Source organism: Alternaria triticimaculans, assembly GCF_023758025.1.
Source record: "Alternaria triticimaculans strain BMP 0046 chromosome Unknown scaffold_9, whole genome shotgun sequence".
Taxonomy (NCBI): domain Eukaryota; kingdom Fungi; phylum Ascomycota; class Dothideomycetes; order Pleosporales; family Pleosporaceae; genus Alternaria; species Alternaria triticimaculans.
The window spans coordinates 329,388-351,812 of record NW_026055966.1 but is presented as its reverse complement, the minus strand read 5'-3'; the positions used below and the strand labels follow the sequence as shown (position 1 = coordinate 351,812).

The 22,425-nt window shown below is 53.3% G+C and overlaps 7 protein-coding genes across 7 annotated transcripts; 3 read left to right on the top strand and 4 right to left on the bottom strand.

Moving 5' to 3' along the window:
* Positions 1 to 2,692: 2,692 nt before the first annotated feature.
* Positions 2,693 to 4,458, bottom strand: J4E78_006560 (uncharacterized protein; the record flags this gene model as incomplete). Its single annotated transcript, XM_049367170.1, has 2 exons — positions 2,693 to 4,332; positions 4,380 to 4,458. The coding sequence occupies 2 exons, from the start codon at positions 4,456 to 4,458 to the stop codon at positions 2,693 to 2,695; spliced, it is 1,719 nt and encodes a 572-aa protein (XP_049220917.1).
* A 259-nt stretch (positions 4,459 to 4,717) lies between these two features.
* J4E78_006559 (uncharacterized protein) lies at positions 4,718 to 5,624 on the top strand (the record flags this gene model as incomplete). The annotated part of the gene is made up of 4 exons (XM_049367169.1): positions 4,718 to 4,741; positions 4,790 to 4,974; positions 5,022 to 5,440; positions 5,491 to 5,624. 4 exons carry the CDS (start codon positions 4,718 to 4,720, stop codon positions 5,622 to 5,624), a joined length of 762 nt encoding a protein of 253 aa, XP_049220916.1.
* Positions 5,625 to 10,598: 4,974 nt separating this feature from the next.
* J4E78_006558 (uncharacterized protein) lies at positions 10,599 to 12,949 on the top strand (the record flags this gene model as incomplete). Its single annotated transcript, XM_049367168.1, has 9 exons — positions 10,599 to 11,041; positions 11,105 to 11,249; positions 11,314 to 11,493; positions 11,543 to 11,646; positions 11,810 to 11,846; positions 11,899 to 12,090; positions 12,146 to 12,446; positions 12,500 to 12,525; positions 12,839 to 12,949. 9 exons carry the CDS (start codon positions 10,599 to 10,601, stop codon positions 12,947 to 12,949), a joined length of 1,539 nt encoding a protein of 512 aa, XP_049220915.1.
* Positions 12,950 to 14,497: 1,548 nt separating this feature from the next.
* J4E78_006557 (uncharacterized protein) lies at positions 14,498 to 17,030 on the top strand (the record flags this gene model as incomplete). Its single annotated transcript, XM_049367167.1, has 4 exons — positions 14,498 to 14,505; positions 14,866 to 15,101; positions 15,155 to 16,947; positions 16,998 to 17,030. 4 exons carry the CDS (start codon positions 14,498 to 14,500, stop codon positions 17,028 to 17,030), a joined length of 2,070 nt encoding a protein of 689 aa, XP_049220914.1.
* A 416-nt stretch (positions 17,031 to 17,446) lies between these two features.
* J4E78_006556 (uncharacterized protein) lies at positions 17,447 to 18,189 on the bottom strand (the record flags this gene model as incomplete). The annotated part of the gene is made up of 2 exons (XM_049367166.1): positions 17,447 to 18,022; positions 18,073 to 18,189. 2 exons carry the CDS (start codon positions 18,187 to 18,189, stop codon positions 17,447 to 17,449), a joined length of 693 nt encoding a protein of 230 aa, XP_049220913.1.
* A 729-nt stretch (positions 18,190 to 18,918) lies between these two features.
* Positions 18,919 to 20,545, bottom strand: J4E78_006555 (uncharacterized protein; the record flags this gene model as incomplete). Its single annotated transcript, XM_049367165.1, has 5 exons — positions 18,919 to 19,530; positions 19,578 to 19,849; positions 19,902 to 20,190; positions 20,240 to 20,404; positions 20,459 to 20,545. 5 exons carry the CDS (start codon positions 20,543 to 20,545, stop codon positions 18,919 to 18,921), a joined length of 1,425 nt encoding a protein of 474 aa, XP_049220912.1.
* A 270-nt stretch (positions 20,546 to 20,815) lies between these two features.
* Positions 20,816 to 22,233, bottom strand: J4E78_006554 (uncharacterized protein; the record flags this gene model as incomplete). The annotated part of the gene is made up of 3 exons (XM_049367164.1): positions 20,816 to 21,872; positions 21,923 to 22,096; positions 22,148 to 22,233. The coding sequence occupies 3 exons, from the start codon at positions 22,231 to 22,233 to the stop codon at positions 20,816 to 20,818; spliced, it is 1,317 nt and encodes a 438-aa protein (XP_049220911.1).
* Between the last annotated feature and the right edge of the window lie 192 nt (positions 22,234 to 22,425).

Here is a 22,425-nt window from a genome sequence, read left to right as displayed (position 1 = left end):
TACTTCATAGCAGGGGTACAGAAGAAAGGCAACCTAATCTCGCGGCCACCGCGATCCACAGCTCCCTCACAAACCTGCCTATCCGAGTAACCCAGCCCTGTCTGGCGGCCGTCATTGGCTCCACAGGGCCAGTGCCCTTCCTGTGGGTAGAATCGACAGTTTTTTGCAAACCTTCCCAACGGGGTCGCCAGCCCTGCCTCGCACTTGCGATTGGCCCTGTAGGCCAGTAGCGGCTCCACACCAGTTGACTGCCCTATCTGCCAAGCTTGCCGTGATCTACGACCGCTCGCGCGAATTACCCGATGCGGCAGCTATCCCTGTTGACGACGTTGCAATTGGTTCCACAGGGCTGGGAGCCCCGCAGTGCCCTTCCTGCCGCGATCGATAGTCTCTCAGTAGTTGCCTAACGGGGAAAGCCGTCCTAGGGCCAGGATTGCGATTGGCTCGCAAGCGTCTCGCCGGTGTCCCACGCACGGGAGAGTGACCGGCAGGCGTATGTTGACATGTGCGATGCCAACGCAGCACCATACAGTTTACGCATCGTACTTCGCACTTCGCATGCAGGGAAGCGGGTTAAGACGCAAATAGCGGAAGATCAATATCGCATCTAGACTCCTTCGACGCCGCTCGGCTTGTAGCGCTCAGCTCGAGTGCCTGCGGATCCAAGTATCCACGTATCCACGTATCCATCCTCTTGGAGATGTTTAGGGAAGGCCTCATCATTTGCGCAAGAATCGGGGGAGACATAACGAACCGCGTCAGACTTCCAGGACATGGCAGAAACAGAATGAGAAAAAGAATAAGAACGAGACCGAGATTCAGGGCCCTCGCGTCATCGTCATGAGCCGTTATTCCAACCTACACTACACCCACTAGCACCCCCATACGCACTGCTCGAGCAGAACCCCTCAACGCGAACGCGAGACTATCATCAACACCTCCTCCAACAACTACCGCATGCAGTCATTTCGCACAAGAAACAACGCAGCTAAAGCAAAACCACCGACCGCGAACAACCGCACACACCGATGTTGCGCGGCACCTTCCCTTAGCGTAGTCCTCATGTAATCAGTAATCGGGAACCAAAGCGAAAGCGAGCCTGGGCACGGTTCTTTGTAAGATACCCGCTCCTACCACACGAGACTCGCGAACAAACCAACGCACTGGTACGCTACTCCTTCCTTTATCTCAACTCCGGATACGAAGATGTGGTTTTTGGCGGAAGGGAATGCGAATGCGGTGCTGTGATCGATGGATTACTTGTTTGGGGAGGTTTAGAGGTTAGGCACAGTAGGTTAAGGTGTGGAGAATGAGGCTATGGCGTGGGATTCGGATGATTACTTATTTTTCTTGTCGGTAACGTGTCGGTGGATACAGGGGTTACCCACGGCGAAGGATGCGAATCCGATGCTGGAATCGATGGATGGGCGTGGAATTACTATAGTTGGGCAGTTCGAAAGCCAAGATTGGTGATAGAGAGTTATTGTCCCCTCCGGCGATCGAGCGATCATGGATGTAAGGTTGATATCGCCAAGGAAGGTTTGGTTATGAGTACGGGGGAGACGTGGGAAGGATCCGAAAGCGAGAACTTTGATTGGAACCGTGACTCCGAATGAGAATGAGAAACAGAACGAGAGGCTGTGATCGATAGGATCCAAGATAACTTCCCATCGCGGTAAGCAGTGATGCCGTAGAACGCGAGAACGAGAACACTAAGACCAACTCACGAAAGCGAGATACATCTCGTAAACACGAGCATAAGCCAAGACTAAGTAACGCCGTGGATACATGCAACCTCCACTCAGGTCCCACCTGCATCTCATCTCATCTCATCTCACCCGATCTCTGCCGTCCCCACACACTCCACTCAGCCCGACACCAAGACCGATATTTCTGAAGAATGAATTGACGGTATCGACGTTGCCAGTCCCAAGTAACACGCTCGAAAAGCTAAAGTACTGAGTGATAGTGTATCTTGAAACTCAAAAGCGAACATCCAAATAACTTTTTCGGACAATTTTGCAAGTCTTCTATTGAACTACAAACATACTAACGATCAAATAACCATCGTGCCACCACCAGCACCAACATCACCCCCAACTCCAACCTGAGGCTCAGAAATGTATATAGAACAACCGTTACCTATTCTGAATCAGTAACTGATCAGGATGATTTGTTCATTGTCCTTTTCATCACCGCCTCGCTCACACCCAGACCGAAAAGGATCTGATGAAGAAATGCTTCGTAGAAGTATATTTTCCATCAAACCCTTTCATATCCCGTCAAGTATTGAAGACGACTAAACCACCTGTAGGGGTTATGTCGCATTCAACGCTTTTCCGGGACTACTCTTGTAGGGGGGACAAGGGGTAGGATGAGTCCGATTATCAGTTGCATACATCTCTTACGAGTTGTATGTTGGGTCTGGGGTGATGGGAAGAGTAGTTGGAGAAGAGAAGGAGAGGGGATGTGGGGGTTATTTATAGGCGTTGGGGGATGTGCATGGGCGTGCGGGTTGTGGGTGAGGGTGTGGCGGTGAGAATAAGCGGACGTATGATGAAGAGGGAGATCGTAATGCGTACCACCGGTACAGTGACCGCGGAACCAAATTCTGAGAGACGCCAATATGCAAGTTTTATCTTGATAACATCGATGTAAGTTGAAGTTCAATGTATGTATTGTGCATGGGTATCTACTCTTTCAGATAACTCTTCAAGCCCTCTTTCCCTACATTCATCGCTCGCTCAATCTCCGCTTCTTCTTCGCGTAACCTGCCTTTCCCGTAGGCTAGATCGCGCTCTTGCTTTCTCTTCTCCTCACGAACACGCCTCTCACGGTCTGCAAGCGCTTTCTCGCGCCGTTCGCGCTCGGCCCACTTCTTCGCGCGTTCTGCTTCTTCTTCGGCGGAGTAGACGACGCCTTCGGGTGCGGGTGGTAGTGTGGAGATGTATGTGTTGATGAGGCCTTCGCGTGTTGATGGTGGGAGAGAAATGTAGCAGAGGTCGCTTAGTACGGCGGAGGGTAGAGTATCGAGGGTTGTGGAGCGGTTGAGGAGAGCGAGAGGCTGAGCCCGTAGGAGCGCTGATAGATCGGATTTCAGGTCGGAAGATCGCATAGCTAGACGCTTGATGTGATCGCGGTATAGCTTCTCTTTGTCTTTGTCTGGGAGCTTGGTATCCTTTAGCTCAGGTTCTTTCTTGTATTTCCGGCGAAACTCTGGCCAGTAGAGCTTTGGTGTGGCATGTTTGTCGAGGAAGGCCAAGTACGGTATCCGGGGGTCTCGTTTCGCTTGCCGGGCCTTCTCTTCCTTGAGAAACTGGGCTTTATCTCGCGACCATTCGTTGAAGCATTCTTTGCGCGCTGCCATATTCGGTAAAGCCTTGTATCGGTCGTCGTCAAATAACACACCGTCCTCTATAATCTTGTCCCAGGGTGCGAATGGGCTGACTTTCGTATCCTCGAGGAGCTCCTTGAACAGCGCTTTGCAGTCTTCTTCGGACAAAGCAGGCTCCTCCTCGTCGAATTGATCGTCGTAGCCCTGGTCCATCTCCATCTCCTCCATTTGTGCCAGTTGCCATGCAAGATCGTCATCTTCCTCGGGTTGTGGGTCTCCAGATGGCTCTTCGGTGCGCTGTCGTTTCTGTGCATGCCCTGACGCCTCGCCCTCATCGTCCGTGACTTCCACCTCTTCATACTCCTCATCGTTCTCCATACCCTCCTCACCGTCCACTTCGACTATTTCCACCTCCTCTTCCGCTTCTGCGAGCTCCGCCTCGATCTCGGCCATAGCATCGTTCTCCTCTTCCACATCGCTTGGCTCGCCCCGTTCCCTGCGTTCCTTCTTTTCGCGCTCCTTCCGATCGAACTCGATAACGGCAGTCATGACATTTGGCGGGAACTTCCAGAAACTTTCATTCGTGTCCTTGTTCCACACAAAACGTCGTCCGAACTTTGTCTTGACCAGAACCCATGGCGCGCAGTTTGGTATGTCCTGGCGATGCTTTGGCCTATCATCGCGGTCTCTTCTTCGGTCGTTGACGCTGTTCTGCCCTCCGCGCATCCCTCCACGATGCCCACCTCTTGCTTGTTGGTGCGCCCCGCCATGTTTGGGGAATTGCTTCGGCGCGCTCGCGAAGATGAAGTCGTTGATTGAAGGCTGAGGCTGAGAGGCAGTTTGCGCTGTCTGACTATCGTGGCCAAGGCCGTAATTCGAAGGCGCGTTGTAGGGTGCGGGTGCGGGTGGCGGCGTCGGATTGTGGTATTGCGGAACCTCTGCAACAGGTCGCGTATAGGTCGACTTATTTAATTCGGCATTGTAGTAGTACGAGTGGCCTGTAATGTTAGCGGAAGCATATGACGCAAGTAGGAGCTATAGCTACCTGAGGGCGCCTTGTGCTCCGTCCAGCCTGGAGGAAGCGGTGCAGCTGGTGCAGGCGGTCGCACCGGTATGTCCGACATTGTGATGTCGCGTGCAGCTAGGAATTGAAGCTATTCAACTCTTGCGAAAAGAGTTGGTGATGGGAAAGTTGGTGTTGCGCGCGCGATCCAAAAACTGGTCGGCGCCAAGCAGCCTGAATCGCCGACGCGCTGCGTAGGAGCTTGTGCCTGGAGCTCTCATCAACACCAGCCCACGCCCCGACTTCCCCGCCGCCCTCTCTCTCGCCCACCGCTGTCTACACTTCCAATACCACCCAGACCGCCAGAGTAGACCGCCATCATGTCACGGAGATACGACTCCAGGGTACGATATACCCGCAAACACCGCCAGAACCCAGCTAACGGTGCATAGACAACCATCTTCTCCCCCGAAGGTCGCCTCTACCAAGTCGAATATGCCCTCGAGGCCATCTCGCACGCCGGAACAGCGCTAGGCATCTTGGCCCAGGATGGCATCGTGCTCGCCGCAGAGAGGAAGGTCACCAGCAAGTTGTTGGAGCAAGACACATCGGCCGAGAAGCTGTACATCTTGAACGAGTGCGTGGACCGCCAACATCATAATACCATGACTAATGTGCTTCCAGTAACATGATCTGCGCTGTAGCAGGAATGACCGCCGACGCCAACATCCTCATCAACTACGCCCGCCAAAACGCCCAACGCTACCTCCTCACCTACAACGAAGACATTCCGTGCGAGCAGCTTGTCCGCCGCTTATGCGATCTCAAGCAGGGTTACACGCAGCACGGAGGTCTCCGACCGTTCGGTGTGTCATTCATCTACGCAGGATGGGACCCCCAGCGCCAGTTCCAGCTCTACCAGAGTAACCCCAGTGGCAACTACGGCGGCTGGAAGGCGACCAGTGTCGGCGCGAACAACGCTTCTGCACAGAGCTTGTTGAAGCAGGACTACAAGGAGGAGTGCGATTTGAAGGAAGCGTGCGGGCTTGCAGTCAAGGTGCTCAGCAAGACCATGGACTCGACTAAGCTGAGCAGCGAGAAGAGTACGTTCATCATCTCACTATCATTCCGGGAGAGTACTAACAATGCATAGTTGAATTTGCGACAGTAGGAAGGACAAAGGAGGGCAAGATCTACCACCACCTGTGGGGAGCGGACGAGATCGATGCCCTGCTGAAGGAGCACGGCCTGGCCAAGGCTGAGGACACCGAGATGTCCGAGACATGAGCAACACGACCAATGCACGATATGAACAGGCGCAACGGAACGGCCTCTGCATGATAGACGAGGCTTGTAGTATACCATATCAGGTGAGAGCTATGTGGCATCTCGTAGCGAATCTCACTTCATCATGACCCGTTTGCTGTCTAGACCCGACGTAGTTTCTCTCTCGCTGACACGTGCATCCAATGGAAGTCTCCGGCGCTGTACGGGGCAGTCGCATGTGACGGCATTGTAGCTGCCTCTTCTGTTGTTTCCTTGACACCTTCCCCACGCACGACATCAACTCGACAACTTCAATTCCTCCGCCATGCGTCTCCCTCGCCTCACATCATCCAGTCCCGTCCCAATCTTATTGCGCTACCATTAGCTCCATTACCAGCTTCATCGCCTATCGCACTCTGTGAGCATCAACATGCCTACACCCGTCCTACGGCCCACCCTCAAGTCCCCAAGCGGTGCCGCGCCGTCGACATCCTTCCTACGCCTGCTCCTCGACGAAATCAGGTCACAAGATGGCCCTACAAAGGATACGCCAAGACCGCCCCGACCAACACTCAGGAGCCTACAGATCCCACTTTCGCGCTTCATAACTCAGCCAGATGCCACTGGGGAGGATATCGACCCCTCCAAGTCGCCACTTCTCTTCTGCGACTCTGATATATCGTCCATGCCTTCACCTGCTGAGCCTCCGACTTCGGCAGTCACTTCAGCTTCAACTGAGACGACGGTTCCGAGCTCAGCGCTGACGGACTCAACTGTGCCTTCAGATCAGAGTTCCTGGGTCACGTGTCGTACGTACATCCAAATTTTGACCATACCCAGGCGCTGACATTGCGAAGCACGCAAGCGAGGGAGAAGCCAAGAGACAGCCCGGCGACAACATCAGGCCAAAAAGCTGCGGAGCGACTCACCAAAACGAACCCTGGCGCCTACAATACCTCGGTCAGGAACACCTGAACGACACGACACGCGAAGGTATACGTCAGGGTCCCCTGAACCCCCTGAGACCCCCAGCTACCTGAGACCACTACACTTGATGGATACGAGCGACGAACTCAGACACGACATCTCCATATACAAGAACCCCCATGGCGACGACTGGCAGAGGAACGCGCTGTGCAGACACTGCTTCCAGCGCCGCGGCACCTTCAATCGGATCATGACGCATGGCTATGAGGCGTGCGGTCGCGAGGAATGTTTAGATAGCCATTACTGGGAACCTACTCCGGGTCCTTATTACTAGGATATACGCGCTGGACGCGGTGGTTATAACGAGATTGGATCAAATGAACTGTTTTCCTTGCTATGACACTTCTTGTGAGTGATTTACTGCATTTCGTATTGCACTTTGTAAGAACGTTGTTCAAGAATATTTCTTGAGGGTGAGGTATACATTGTCTAATGCCGTAGCAACTTATCAACTTTCAACAGCATGTATGCAGCAACCCGCAACCCAAATCCCACCCGTCCCCAGCTTCGCCGCGCCCACCATGAAACCCCGCCCGCCCATCACCCTCCCAACTTCCCAACCATTTAGTTTTGAGGCTCAGATATTTTCAGTTTCGGACTTGTGGATCCCCTCCTTGGAGAGATGCCTGTCCATCTGTCGTTATCATCACCGCCTCCGATGAACTGTCGGCCTGTTGAGTTCGAGTCCCTCAAGGACACTAATCCAGAACCACGCATTCTAACCAAGTAAGAAAGGGGCTTTGAGTAGTGTGTTTCTTGGTGGCTGTAGCTGCTCAGGCATATGGGCGTTTGACAGAAGGAAGATTTTTTTCGGTGTTCTGCCACCGAAGGATAGGATAACTCCATTTGATAGGAAAACAGTTTTGCGCATGGAGAAAAGGTGAAGGCGGGGATGCAAGGGCTTTTTATATTCCTGAACGCTGGGTGTGGGGCGGTACGACCATGGTATGAATGCTCAAATGCATCGTATCTGTAATATGGACCGTGGTACTCTATCTTGGTAACAATCCACTCTTTCGGTTGGCATTGCGATGGCGCAAAGCGACGACCCAGTCAAATCGTCCGCCATATACAGCATTTACTTCTACATACTACGCACTCCAATGGGCTATGTCATACTCATCGAAAAGTTATCACGCGCCAAAATCTTAGCATCCAATCCATATTCATTATGCTCACCTTCTTGTTGCATCCCGAGGTCGCCTTGGCGGCGGCGGCCATACGTACCGCATGCGTCATCGTTGCCTTCAGGAGCGATAACCCAACCAACAGAACCGTCAGTCACGAACACACAACATCTGCAGACCCCGAAAACAGCAGCAAAGGCAAAGGCAAAGGCAAAGGCAAAGGCAAAGGCAAAGGCAAAGGCAAAGGCAAAGGCAAGGGCAAAGGCAAGGGGTTGTATTCACGTCACCATATCACAACATCACAAAGAGGAGGAAGAAAGTTGCCATTTCGCGCTCTCGCACTAATCTGAAACATGCAAGAAATGTTGCCCAAGCAGAGTCACACAGTGAAGAGACACCGTCAATGCATCCGAAGACACTCTGGGCTCACGCTGGCAAAGGGCTGTTTGATCTTCCCGACCCAGATGACCACGTATGCTATGGAAGAGCATCGTAGCGGAGATATCCTATTTCAGGCCCCGAAAGCCCGAGTACCCGAAGGTCCAAGGACCCCGAAGGCCAAGGAGCGGGTGGTATCCCTCAGTAGCCCTCAATAACCCTCAGTAGCCCTCATGCTATCCCTCGGGAGCCCTCATGTTAGCATGTCACCGTGCACTGTGCAAGGAAAGGAAAGGAAAGGGCGAAAACGAATGCAAGTGGGATGAAAGAGAAAAGGTGGTGTTGGGGGCGAAGACGGGGTTTTGTAGGGGGCCATGGGACGGCGGGCTTCTTGCCAGTGTTCAGATGCGCTTGCTGTGGCACTGAGGGTGGCTGCTCGTTTAGATGGCATGGGGGCTCTTCGGATGGCAAGTGGCACGCGTTGGGGAAGAAAGGCCTGATGGTTCGTGGCAGGAGTGGTTCACGATGAAGGCACGATTCGGGGTATGGGGAAGGGGAGTATGGTCGTATGGCAGGAATAGGGCAGCATCATGGAGTTTGATTGTCACGATCTATGGATTGGCAATGCATGAGTTGCTAGCTATGATACACGTTCTAGAGTTCACGCATTCTTGTGGAAGGCAACGTTTTGAAGATATCGTCTAGCTAACATTCTGCTTATATGATTACATGCTGTGGAGTGTCTTCTATTGTGCATCGCTATGTACATCTCAACTGCGCATCACTAGAACGAGCACCAGATATTCCATCGAACAAGAGTGATCACAATCACGGTCGGTAAACTCAGTGCACGTCATGCATGTTAGTAGAAAATATAATGAGGAACATCGTCTAACCTGACTTGCATGGATAGACACTGCTCTATCTGCTTGATGTCATGGATGCACAACCAGCTCATGAACCTCTTAGGTATAGCTAGAAACCACGAGATCCCCTTCAAAACTCCAGCCTTGTGATAGTGTATCATTAACATGACGTATGGATGTAGTTTTAATTCGCATAGTTCCGATTCGAAAAGCCCGAGCAAATCATCACCGCCGCATCGCTCAACTCGTCATGTTCAGCTTTCCATTCAATGCAGGCATGTTCTGTCCTAAGACCGATCAATGAAAAGAGCCACTGTGAGGCGAACTGCATCAGTGACCAAGCTTTGACGTCTTACCTGATATCAATCAGGCGGACTATTACACATGTATCGAATGCGCAACGCCTTTCCCACCACATCACCATCACGACAAATCCAGAGAGACATGCATCAGCCATCCCGTCGGCGGCGTACTCGCGTATAATTTGCGCGCTCAAGGCGCTACCTAGAAACGTCTGGAAGAAGGGCTCCATGTTTTTTTTTTCTTTGCTAACGCCCGTCATCTCCCCTAGTGCATTTCCCACGTGGTGCCGTTATTGCGGCAGTCCGAATATGTATGTCAGAAGCTTACATCTGATGTCATCTCTACACTGAAAACACCACACCTAGATAAGCAGATGAAATTTTACAAAGCGTATATCTTGCGTTCTGCTTTCAAAGCCAGAACAAGATGCCTCGTGGTCTCGGGGATTGGAGTTAGTGGCAATCGTGGTGGGCAGATGCGCCCTTGCGAGCTAGTTGCACAACAACTCCAACACGATCGGTGGCTGCAACTGATTACAACGCGAAGGTATGGTATGTGTCCTTGTGCGGACTTCTGGAATGAGGAACATGAGGTGGAAAGACATTATCACATAGCAGTTTCCAGGGACCAGGGCAAATGCTTTTCCGAACGGATGGTTTTGCTAATTACGGCCCGCTAGTCTTTTGCATCGGCAGGTCTTGCGCCGATCGCGGCAATTCAAGGGCGAAGACATGAATCGCACCGTCGGAAGCACTGTCGGAAGTACCGTCGGAAGGCCGCTCACGAAAGACGACGGTGTTGTATCTCCAGATCGATGTGTACGTCTGCCATGGAAATCATCGTCGGCGCTCTCGCGCGTTAAATCCGCATTACATACCAGCATGCTGATCAACATGTTCATGTCAGAACCCTAGCAGATGTCTTAGCCGGATGACGCACATACGCACCCCAGCAATCTAGACAGACTGGCGCCGTTATGGCAGGAAGACGCCACCCCACTCTGCGCACGAGTGGCCCCAGAGCCTTTGGGCCGATCGCCGCGGCGCGGTTTGAAAGCTTAGTCGAAGCGCGATGTCTGCTTCTAGTATACAGTATCCCTTCTTGCCGCGGTTTTCCCACTTCATTCCTTCGCCTGTTGGACCTGCATCGCGTCGCATAACCAGGGTTTGTCATCAGGGGTTCTTTGAGAACCTTAGCGAGTTATATCCGAGCGGCAACTAGTCGTTTCTAGAGTGGAGCAGTTTCTGAAAGATTGGCGTGTCGTTGGTGATTCTGGTACTCGTCGGACCTTGCGTTTCATTCCAACACCCAGAGCGACGGCGAGACTCATCAGAATGGAGTCGAAGGAGAGAACGAGCCTAGGCTCCGCGCACGAACAACATGAAGACAGCGCGTCAAGCGAGTACGAGAAGAGAGGAGTATCTGCTGCCGACATTGACGAAGAGAAAGCTGATGGTCATGACGGAGCTATGCAGTCTCCAACAAAGGAGAATGACGCAACAGCTGAAAGAGGCCGCAGTCAAAGCAGGCGTTCGCAAGACGGAAGGAGTCTGAAGACTGTCAGATCGCATCACTCGAGAGCTGGAGGAGATGGCTACACATGCCTCGACGCAGAAGCCAATGCCAAAGGCCCAAGCAACTCCCGACCCGGCCCTATAACAGAGCAACCGTACCTCGTGACCTGGGATGGTGACGCCGACCCAGAGAATCCACGCAGCATGGGAAAACTACGAAGATGGCTCATCGTGTTAATATGCGCCAGTAGTTCACTATGCGTGTACGTCATCAACTCCATATACGAACTGTTGCACGCGCACAAACTAACGATTGCTAAATGTAGGACATGCACCTCATCGCTATATACGTCGACGTATAGTCAGCTGGAGCCTGAGTTTGGGGCCTCACGCCTAGTGTGCACGCTTGGTCTATCTATGTTTGTTGCGGGACTCGGCGCAGGACCGATGATCCTAAGTCCACTCTCGGAGGTGCGTACAGCTGCCGGGAATTAACGGCACTTCGCCGTACCCGTGATCGACTAACATGATCCAGTTCTACGGTCGAAGGCCAATCTATATCTGCTCATTCACATTCTTCCTCATCTGGATGATACCATGCGCCGTGGCACAGAACATCCAGACAATGTTGGTTGCGCGCTTCTTGGACGGCCTAGCTGGCTCAGCCTTCCTCAGTGTTGCGGGAGGGACTGTCGGTGACATGTTCGGGAAACACGTCAGTACATTCGATGCTCGCTAGCCGTCTATATCTGACGTAAGTGTAGGAGCTATCTGCACCTATGATGGTCTACACAGCCAGCCCGTTCGTTGGGCCAGAGGTAGGCCCTCTGATAGGAGGCTTCATCGTGGAAAACACTACATGGAGATGGTAAGTGCTTATTCCAGGCCCACTATCCCCACCTTGCGACACTGCACCTGCAGCTGCGATGGCGTTGGCCGAGCTGGCAGCATCTACCCCTGATACTCGTATCGAGCGTGCCGTCGATCAGCTCTTGCGGAGAAATCGGCGATTTGTGTTGACACGCAATCAGGTGTTTCTATGTTCTCATCATCTGGTCTGGAGTTCAGGTAAGGTTGTGCTGCACACCATGTGTACCAGAGACTAATGCTAGTCTCGCAGCTTTGCCTAATCGTTCTTTTCGTGCCTGAGACGTACCACCCCGTTTTGCTCCGTCGAAAGGCGATTCGACTGCGAAAAGAAACCGGCAACCCAGAGTGGATAGCGCCCATTGAGAAGATGGACAGATCTATCGCCAAAACTGTGCTGTGGTCATGCATCCGCCCGTTTCAACTTCTCTTCTTCGAGCCTATGGTGGGTCTCCGCGCTTAGTGAGGCCGTGACTGGTGGACTGACTGTTGTGATCCAGTGCTTGAGTCTTTGCATCTTGTCGGCAATCTTGTTGGGTATCCTGTACCTCTTCTTTGGCGCCTTTCCTCTCGTATTCGGCAACAACCATGGCTTCAGCATCTCGCAGGTTGGACTCGCATTCTTGGGTCTGTTGGTTGGCATGCTCGCGGGTGTCTCCACAGACCCTTTCTGGAGAAGAATATACGGCAGGCTCGTGCGGCAACGCGAGGAGCAAGGAGGCGAGCCCGGAGGTTCGGAACCTGAGTTTCGGCTCCCTTCGACTATTGTTGGGGCCTGGGTCGTCCCTGTCGCACTCTTTGGTAAGCCGCTGCATGGCCTCGCCTCGAACAAGCTTCTAATCACACGTATGCAGGGTTTGGGTGGACGACATACTCCTCAGTAAGTTTAGATTTTTACTGGCATGGAAGATTCCATGGCTAACATCCCGGCTTCCGCAGGTTCACTGGATAGGTACGACATCATCGTGCATATTGTCCAGTCGCAATAACAACTGACCATGACACTGCAGTTCCAATTATCTTTTCAGCAGTATTTGGCCTTGGGTAGGTTTTCTTCTTTCAGACGCTTCAGGTGTCGTCGATGAACAGCTCACTGACCGTATTCCGTGACGTAGTGTCATCTGGGTCTATTCAGGGGTCTTTACATTCTTGGTGGAAGCTGTAAGTCCCACCACGCACCGAAGTCGGACCAGGCTCTTGGGTACAGAGATAGTGACCTCGCCGAACAGTACCCTGTCTACGCTGCATCGGCTCTCGCGGCCAACAGCTTCGCGCGGTCGTACTTTGCTGCGGCTTTCCCGTAAGCTAGCACCAACGTTGGGGCAGACTTCATTACTAATAAACGACATAGACTATTTGGTGTTCAGATGTACAACAGTAAGTTCCTAGGACGCACACCATGATGAAAGAGCGGTCACTGATTTGGAAAAGATCTCGGCTACCAGTGGGCAACTACTCTACTTGCGTTCCTTGCGCTGGCCATGGCACCGTAAGAGACCCAAGAGAATGGTCGTGGGAACCACTAACGTATATTGTTGCAGATTTCCAATCTTGTTCTTTCGATATGGCAAGCGGCTCAGGGGAGGCAGTCGATATGCATCAGCATAGTGGGCATGGAAGCGACGCGAGGGCATGTGGCAGACTTGACTGGAAGAGGACTAATAATAGCGAGTGACACGGCAGTTTGATGCGAAAGAATTTTATTGAATCAAGGAATTTGCGCCCACACGTGAGACCACATGAAGCAGGCTGGCCGGGCCCTTGTGCGACGGAACATGAGCGCCACGAGGGCGGCCACGCCAGCTCGAGGGACAACGGATGCGCAAGAGACGAAAGCGGCTGCGGATGGTACCGTTGCCGGGGGCGGTGCACCGGCGTGCGAGGAAACGTGGTCGGCAGGCCAGAGACACGGTGAGGGAGACAGTGAGGGCACACAGCGCTCGCGAAGCGTAGCGAGTGATGATAGTTGGTGATACGAGCGCGCCCATAGGCTGGGGATACGCCAGTGAGAACCAATGCCAAGGCCTCGCATCCCACACTGCATGCATGCCTCATAGCCGAGTTTGAGGCACGTTGGGCATGCCGGCTGCTTGCTTTTTGGGGATGCGCTGTGTGGCATGAGGTGTCGCGGTGGGAATTGCGAGTGACTGGGCAGGGCCGTCTGCAGCAGGGTGCCCAATCTGCAAAGATGGACTGACCACGATCCACCTATGTATTGACGACGATCATGTGGCAGACAGCAGCCCCAGAGTGGCTGAAGGGCTAGCGACGTCAAATAGTGAAGCAGAAGTGCGTGACTGCGGGCTAGCGGCCGGCCAAGCAAGCGGCTTACCGGTCGACAGGGACCGAGGCAGCTGCGTGGGCTGCACCTTCCAGCAAACCTCGAACAGCCAATTGCGGGGAATCGCATCTGCGCGCATCTTGCAGCGAGCTCCAATATACCGCACACGACCAGCGCCCGACGCCGCGAGCCCACTCTCAACTGCACACAGCGCTGCAAGTGCCCTGGCCGCTCGTCAAGCCCAGCAGCGCCTCCATCGCCTCGACCGCGCGCTCCGTCGCGACTCGTAGCCGGCCTCCCCAGACGATCACCTCCCATCGCCCATCGCCATCGACATCGCTATCGCCCATCGCACCTGCCCCAGCGCTGACCGTGACTGCACGCGCTGTATCACCCCACTGCCCTATCGTGTCGCGCCTTCCGCGCTCGACGCGACGCCGCACCCGTGACTGCCACGCTGCTGCTCTCACCTCCCGCGGGCTCACTGAACGAACCCCGGCACCGCTTGTAGAACCACACTCGACTCCCAGCAGCATGGGCAGCGCGTCTCGGTAGCATCTCGCTATCAAACATGGTTCTGTGTGCTCCTGGAATGCTCCCTCGATTACATGGACCCCGGCCCCGTACCACAATAGCTCTGTCCCATACCTGTCCGCCGGATTGAGAGCCCTTCACTCTCTGGGTCCCCTGCATAGCTCGTCATTGGACCTGTCAGAGTGCCACGGCAGCGCCCGTTCAAGCAGCCAGCGCACGCGTGATCGCACTCTAAAACACGCAGCTGGAACGCCTCAAGCCGTGCACCCCAGACACATTGGCTGAACCGTTTTGCTGGGAACACCCCAAGATCACCATTGACGGCTACACGCAGCACTAGGCTCTCTCCCCAGCGCCTCCGTCCACCGCAGCGACCGTCCGTGCTTGGCCGAGTGCCTGCGCCAGTAGAGGGGATATCATGACCACCCCAGACGCCCAAGATGCCTCTCCTTCGCCCGAGTACAGGAGCGACTTGGACGACGACATGGCTGCTGAACAGACTACAGACCGCCAGTCTGGCGACGGTGATTCCAGCCAGAAGCCTACCAATGGAAAGCCCAATGCAAAAGACCCTCTAAGACCGCGGAGGAAGAAGGCGCGGAGAGCGTGCTTTGCCTGCCAGCGAGCCCATCTAACATGTGGTGAGTATTGATTGTGAGTCATTGCATTCAATGGCGGGACTGACAGCTTCTAGGCGACGAGAGACCATGCAATCGCTGTATCAAGCGCGGTCTCCAAGATCATTGCATGGACGGCGTCCGCAAAAAGGCCAAGTATCTCCACGATGCGCCAGATGGAGCGCTCATGCCTGGTGTGGGCGGCCACTACCCGTATATGAACGGCAACCGCCCAACACCGATACCGAGTCACGACACACAACCAGTCTCGGTCTCTCCGCAGAGCAACATGTACAATCAAGCCCAGCCCGCGGCATTCTACCCGCCCAATTCGATACCAGGGCAAATGCCGGTGGCTCAAGACGGTCACGCCTTCAGCAATCAGCAGTCGCCAATATCACCTCCGTTCAACCAGACACACCACGGCCCAGTACAAAACGCACCAAACCCCATGTCTCAAAATCAGCAGGGCCAATTGCAGCAGTTTGGACCTTTGTTCGACCCAAGTGACCCCGCACTGTTCAATTTCGACATCTCGAGCCTCAATTTCGGAAACCATTACGGAGCCCTGGAATTTGGCATGCTTGGTCACATGTCATCAGGCGCGGTGGACGCACCCCATGATAACGCGATGATGAACATGAACGGCGCTGTGAACATGTACAATGCACAGATGCCCTCAACTTACGCGGACCAGAACAACGCGGCAACCGCTATGGCATACAATGCGAACGGACTCCCAGCAGGCGAGTGGCAAGACGCACATTCGCGGCAAGGGAGCATGCACGTTCACACGCCAAACACCGCTGGCCACGATCACCATAGTCTTCGAAACGACAGCCTCAGCGGTCCTCACGCATTCGTCATCGGCCAAGGGCCTGCTAGCCATACAGCAAGTCCAGCCTCTACGGATGCGTCTACCTTCGAGGGTGACAATCCACTGGCGACCGCAGCGTTTTTCGCCAACACAAACCGAACGCATGCGCAGCGTTCGCCGGCTGTTAGTCGATCACAACACGAAAACAGACCTTCGACCACAGCACTTCAACCAATACACTCGAATGGCGTTCGCAAGCGTCAACGCGACACCAAGAGCATCTACCAAGGAGTTACCAAGCCATACGATTACGTCAAGGGCTACCACCGGCTTTATCAGCTGATCGACAAGAACTACTCGAGGCCTTGGGTCGCCAAGGCACAACAGTACCTTCAAAACTACCGACCGGTGTTACTACAAGTGCGGGAAGAGTTGAACAGAGATGACCTGATCCATCAGGAAATGGGTCTCCAGCGTCAGGTTATGACACTGCAAGATCACTTCGCGGAAGTCGGTACACCATTCTTGATCTGTCGTCGCTCAGGCGAGATTGTCGGTATCAACAAGGAGTTCACCATTCTCACGGGTTGGAAAGACCAAGTTCTCCTCGGCCACGAGCCCAATCTCAACGTCAACACGGGCACGAACCGCGACACAAGCGAAAGCGACACGGGCTCAACCCAAAACACCACACCCAACCTCACGGCGCAAGACTCCGAGACCACACCAAGCGTCAACATCATCGAGCTCATGGACCCCAAGTCCGCCCTTGAATTCCTCCAGCACTTCTCTGAACTGTGTTACCAGGACCCCCACGGCTACGCTTCTCAACGCGTCAACATGCTCAGATACCAGACCAAGGCAGACATGGATCGCATCCAGGAAATGAAGAATGCGAATGCCGGTGCTGATGTTAAGGTCGATCCGCTTGTCAAGGTGGAGGGCGAGAGTGCTATGCAACGGCTCGGCGCGAAGAATGGTATGGTTGATTGTATGATCTGGTGGCATATCAAGCGCGATATGTTTGATATGCCTGTGCTTGTTTGTATGAGTGTAAGTTTAATCCTGGTATCGTGTACGGGTCAAGTGCTAATCGGTTTTAGGTGATGCCTGTCCTTGACAAAGGGCTGCAGTGAGCGGGATAAGTATGAACAAGAACGCAGCTCTTGTTGCATTCCCAACGACGGATTGCCTGAATACGGATGATGGACTTCGAGTTTCTACGATCATGTCATGGCGGCAGTAAAAAAGTGCTTTTATGGTTCTGGTTTGCTGGGAATATTGGCGCATATGCATGGATACCATAGTCGTCTCACGAGACGTGCGCATCATGGAAGGTAGTGCTTGGTATGCTATTTCTTGTTATTCGTTTCAGGTGTTCGAGGGCGTACATTGAGGCGTAAACGGAGTAGACGAGCTGCCACCAAAGGCGCGATACCAATGCTTTCCACGGCTAGAACAACAGTATGATAATAATGTTTCGTTCATTCATAACATCCCTCGTTACGCGCATCGTGAGACCTTCTCTTCTCTCCATCCCCTCCATCACACCCTAATTAATCATCTGCGCAATCCCCACCCCATCCTTCTGCCCCTCCTGATTCCAATTCACCTTAACATCCTCCCCACCCTTCAACCACTCATCCCTCTTCCAAACCTCATATCCCTCCCTCCCCAAACTCCTCTGCGCAACCCTAATATCCTCCCTAATGTCCTCCACCAACGCCTCCTTACTCACATAATCGTACTCCGGCCGTATAAACCCCAGTATCATGAGGCTGAGCTGCGCGCCATAAAAGTCCTTCTCGAAGCTGTGTAAGATGTGAATTTCGATGCTGCGTTGGCTGTTCTTGTAGTACGGGTTGTAGCCGATGGAGAGGACGGTGGGGTAGATTGTGGAGGGCGTGGGCGTTTCTGAGGAGTATTCGAGGTCGAGGACGGCGTGGGATGAGGATTGCGAGGGGACGGATGTATCGTCTGTGGCGCTGGGGACGCTGGAGGCGGTTGTGGATGTGGGGATTGTGGTTGTGTCGAGGGTGCACCAGCCGTAGTAGATGCCCGATTCGAGTTCGTCGTGGCCGCCTATGCTGAGGCCGGAGAGCGGGATGTTGGCGGTGGGGATACCTAGCTGGTTAAGTTAGTTTGGGGTGACGGTTCAGAGGTCGGAATGGTTCGTACTTCTTTGCTTCCGCGTCCAAAGCCTTTTACTACGGGACCTCGGAGCTTTATTGGGAAGGGTGGTTGTGGTGTTTCGGGACCGGCGATGGGGTCGCGCGGTTTGTCTGGTCGGACCATGGTGTTTGTTATATTTGTAGGGTCGATGTAGGTTGGAATTGGAGTATAGAGATCAGAAAGTGAGTATTTGGTGGAGAGGGAGTGTTGAGCGTGGTACTTCGAGCACTTTCTGGTCGGGATGATGGAGGTCCGATCGGAACATTGGTGGGGCTCATGTCAGATAGCAAGCGTCACCGTTGGCTTAGTCAGCGTCGTGGTACCTTGCATCGTAGCTTCTGACGTGGACATGTAAACGGCAACTACATTAGCTTGTTCAGTAACAGGCGATATGCTTCTCAGATATATACCTCCCACACCGAATCGTAAGTCGACAGCTACCTGCTCCAGGTCCTGCTGCTTGTCACCTAACACGCGCATCATGGCATCTGCTTCGACGAATCAAAAGGCAGCGCATCTTTACAATGATGAGCCTGCGTTCATCTACGGCACTGCTTGGAAAAAATATCAGATGAAGGTATTGGTGAAGAAAGCACTTTCTCAAAGCTCGGCAGCAATGGGTACATCCATCCGTACTCTCCAGACATCACCAAGGCGTGGTAAAGCTTCAGATCCTTCATTTTTATTATTCGACTATGAGCTCGCATCTCTATACCTGTATATCAATTTTCAAGAATTTTCCAGTCTACCCACTTCGATCTCCTGACGTGCTCAGCAACCTTCCTATATTTGAGCTTCCTTCTAACCATCCAATTGACTTGCATATGGCATGCGTGCACGGAGAGGCCAACTCTATCCAAGGAGATCCTCATCGATGGAGAGAGCCACACCACCACCTGTGGAAGCTCCGGTAGCTGACGTGGTACTGTCGTGAGCGGGTGCGCGAGGACGCATGATGTGTTCATCCGGAGAAACCCACTCAGAGACTTTCGTATCCAGCCCATGCATCGAGCCCGGCAAGCGACATCCCTCAACCCTGTTTCCCGCATGACCACACTCGCCCCGTTGGCAAATGTGACCATAAGCACAGTTTGCAACACGGCAGACACTACCCTTCGAGCACGGAGTACCCAGGGTTATGTGCTGTAGAACATAGTGTGCTTCCGGTTCGAGGGTACCGTGATAGAACTCGCAGTTGACATTTTCGCACTTGTTGCGCAAGAAGTGGTCGACGCAGAGGTGTTCCTGAACCCTGGAACGCGCTTCGTACACCTCGAGCTCTCTAGCTGTTGGTTCTCGTACGTAGATGTCGATCCGCTGCTTTGCGCTGTTGATTGGGATGCGACCGCCGATATAGCATGCTGGAAGTTTGGACGAGAACAGGGGTGACCATAAGGCCTTCTCAGTGTAGCCAACATCCTTCAGATTCTCGTTGGCAACGACAGCGACTGAAGACTTCAAGAACTATGATCGTGTTAGCAGGAATCCGATTACAGTGTGAGAGCGCGTACGTCGTCGGTTTTGATCTCGCTTTTCTCCACAAACGTAGCACCGCTGATAGCCTGCGGCTTGAAACCCTCCGGTGGCGCAAACACCTTCGGAAATGGCACCAGAAGTAGACCCATCTTCCGCAGGCCGCCGTCCAGACCACTTCCAAAGACTAAAGTGATCTTTGAAGTCTCCTTTCGATAGATCTGGAGGGTTTGGTAGTATCGAGGTGATTCAGCAGCAGCCAGGAACACGTGCTTGCATTGCTCACTCCCCATATACAGCTTGAGGTTATCTGGAGAAGATTAGATTTTGCATGAATAAGTTAAGAACAATGTTCAACTGACCACAGATCTTGTTTTTGACGCCAATGTCGTCAGCTGTGACGACGAGATCGAAGAAAGCCCCAACCTTTTCGAACTCCGTGAAGAACGGTGCAAGAGACATGATCTTGCCATTCGCACCTGAGTTGAGCGACAACGTCTTTAGATCGGCGAAGATTCGGATGACCAGGCAGTACTTGTTTCGTGCAATGTCTGGAAACCTAGCCGCGATCCTATCGTTGAGTGCATTGCGCAGAAGAATCGCTGCTTCAGCACCTCCTGGGCCTCTTTTCTTTAGCAACTCATCGCAAAACTAAACACTATCGTTAGAAACCGTCCAACATGAGACTACCATAGCGTACCTTGTGGCTTGATGCATCGATCAGCATCAAGACGATGGGGTTCTTGCTTTGTGCTCCACCATTGACGTCTCTTGTTGTGTCTTGCAGCTTAGTGCTCTTAGTGAATATGCGGTCGTTCGCCTCATTGTACTGCTTCATGAAAGCTCCATAGTCCGAAGATACATCCTGAACTAAAGTCAACATAGTTTGCGTGACAAGAGTCGCTCGTCAATAACTTACAGCTAGTGTTCTCTGCAAAAGCTTGCCCTTGACCTTCAATGCTTGGAACTCGGCCTCTAGGTTCGCCGTATCGATTTCATCTGCCATAGTGTATCCGACAGTTTAGCTGACCAACAAAGAGAAAGTCAAATGGTAGAGTGGTTGGCCGTGACCTAGGATCAGCAGCTATGGGTAGTAGATCACAAATAGAAAGTGAGAGAGGGAGTTAGCAAGAGAATAAGGTACTTATAACAAGAAAGCCGTGGAGTCAGAGTGGGGCGGTTATCGAGGAGCTACCTTTACCTCAACAGCTGGAAGATGTCGTATTGCTTCGATGATACCGTCTCTTGATGTACAGTTCTATTACCTGCTCATGCTTTATGCAACCACGTCATTAGCCTCCTTCTCCCTCCTTTGCTCCCCCTTCTTTCCCAGCTTGCCAGAGCTCTTGTGGATACCCTCAATCACTTGCTTGATCTCCTGCAAGAAGCGATCTACCTCCTTCTCCGTACCCACCGTTATCCTCAAGCAGCCCAGACATCCATGCTCCTTGCCTCTGAACCTTACTACCACGCCCTTCTCTTCCGCCAAGCCCTCATACACCGCCAATGCCGTCTCGTTCGATGGCTTGCCGCCCTGGTCCGCCGGCGCATCGAGTATCTGGTAGAGCAAGAAGTTCGACTCCACACCGCCGTGGAGGCTTCCGATACCAGGGATCTTGGGCAGCTCTTCTATCAGCCTGTCGCGCTGCTTGACGATGAGGTCCTTGTGGCTTTGCATGACTTGCAGGTGCTTCGGGCTCAGGGCGGCGCGCGCGATCTGACTCGTTGGGTTGGGAATGTTGTAGGGTGCCTTCATGTTGTTGAGGATTTGCGCGATGGCTGGGTCTGCGAAGGCGGCACCTAATCGAATGCCTGCAAGACCGAAGGCTTTCGAGAGCGTCTGCATGACTACAAGGTTGGGCCATTCGGCGACCCACTCTGCCAGACTAGTTCCATCGGGCGCGAAGTCGATGTATGCCTCGTCCACCACTACGACACCGTTCCATGGGTGTTCTAGTATCTTTTGTACGTCCTCCTTCTTGAGTAGCTTTCCGGTCGGGTTGCCTGGCGAGCACAGGTACGCCAACTTTATGCTCTTGTCCTCATCCATGGCCTTCAATATCGCGGGTACATCGAGATCGAAGCTTGGTGTTTGCAGGGGAATCTTGGCGAGCGCAACGTCGTTGACTTGCGCGGAAACGCTGTACATGCCGTATGTGGGCGGACATGTCAGGATCTTCTCCTTGCCGGGGACGCAGAAGGCGCGGATCAGGGCATCGATCGCTTCGTCTGAGCCGACACCAACGAAGAGGTTGGCGGGTGTTATGTTCTTGGAGGTGTGGGTGTGGGTGTTTCGGAGGTTGCAGAGGAGTTGCTTAAGTTCTTCTTGGTGGCTGTGGTACGTCGTCAGCGTGTGCGATGCAAGCGGTCGCGGTGTGCATACGGATCTGGGTATCGGTTTAGGCCAAGCAAATCGACATCAATCGCGGAAGATGAGTCGGAAGTGCCATTGACATTTGCGCCAGGCAGCTTGCCCTCGCCATTCAATTGTAGTCCCGGCCCGTATGCGTTCTCGTTCGCGTCGAGGAGGATGTTGGTGCCGTCATCTTTGTAATCGCTACGCGTCGTGAGCTGGGTACCGCGGTAAGAGTCATGGATATTCACCTACTCGCGCGCGCATCGGTACGGCTCCAAGGCGAGAATATTGGATCGCGCGCATTTCTGCAGATCGAATGCCGTGTTCTTTGCGACCATTGTGTATGTTGTGGGCGGATAAAAGGAATTGGGGGTTGGAGTCGAGGACCGCTATGTCCAGTCGAAGTTGGTGTTCGCGGGGAACTTTTTGTTTCGCGGGGCGAGACGCGGCGATGTCGGGAGTCATCACATCATCGGAGAACTATCTTGATTGAGGAACATCGATGCTAGTTCATAGGAGCTGCTCTTCGG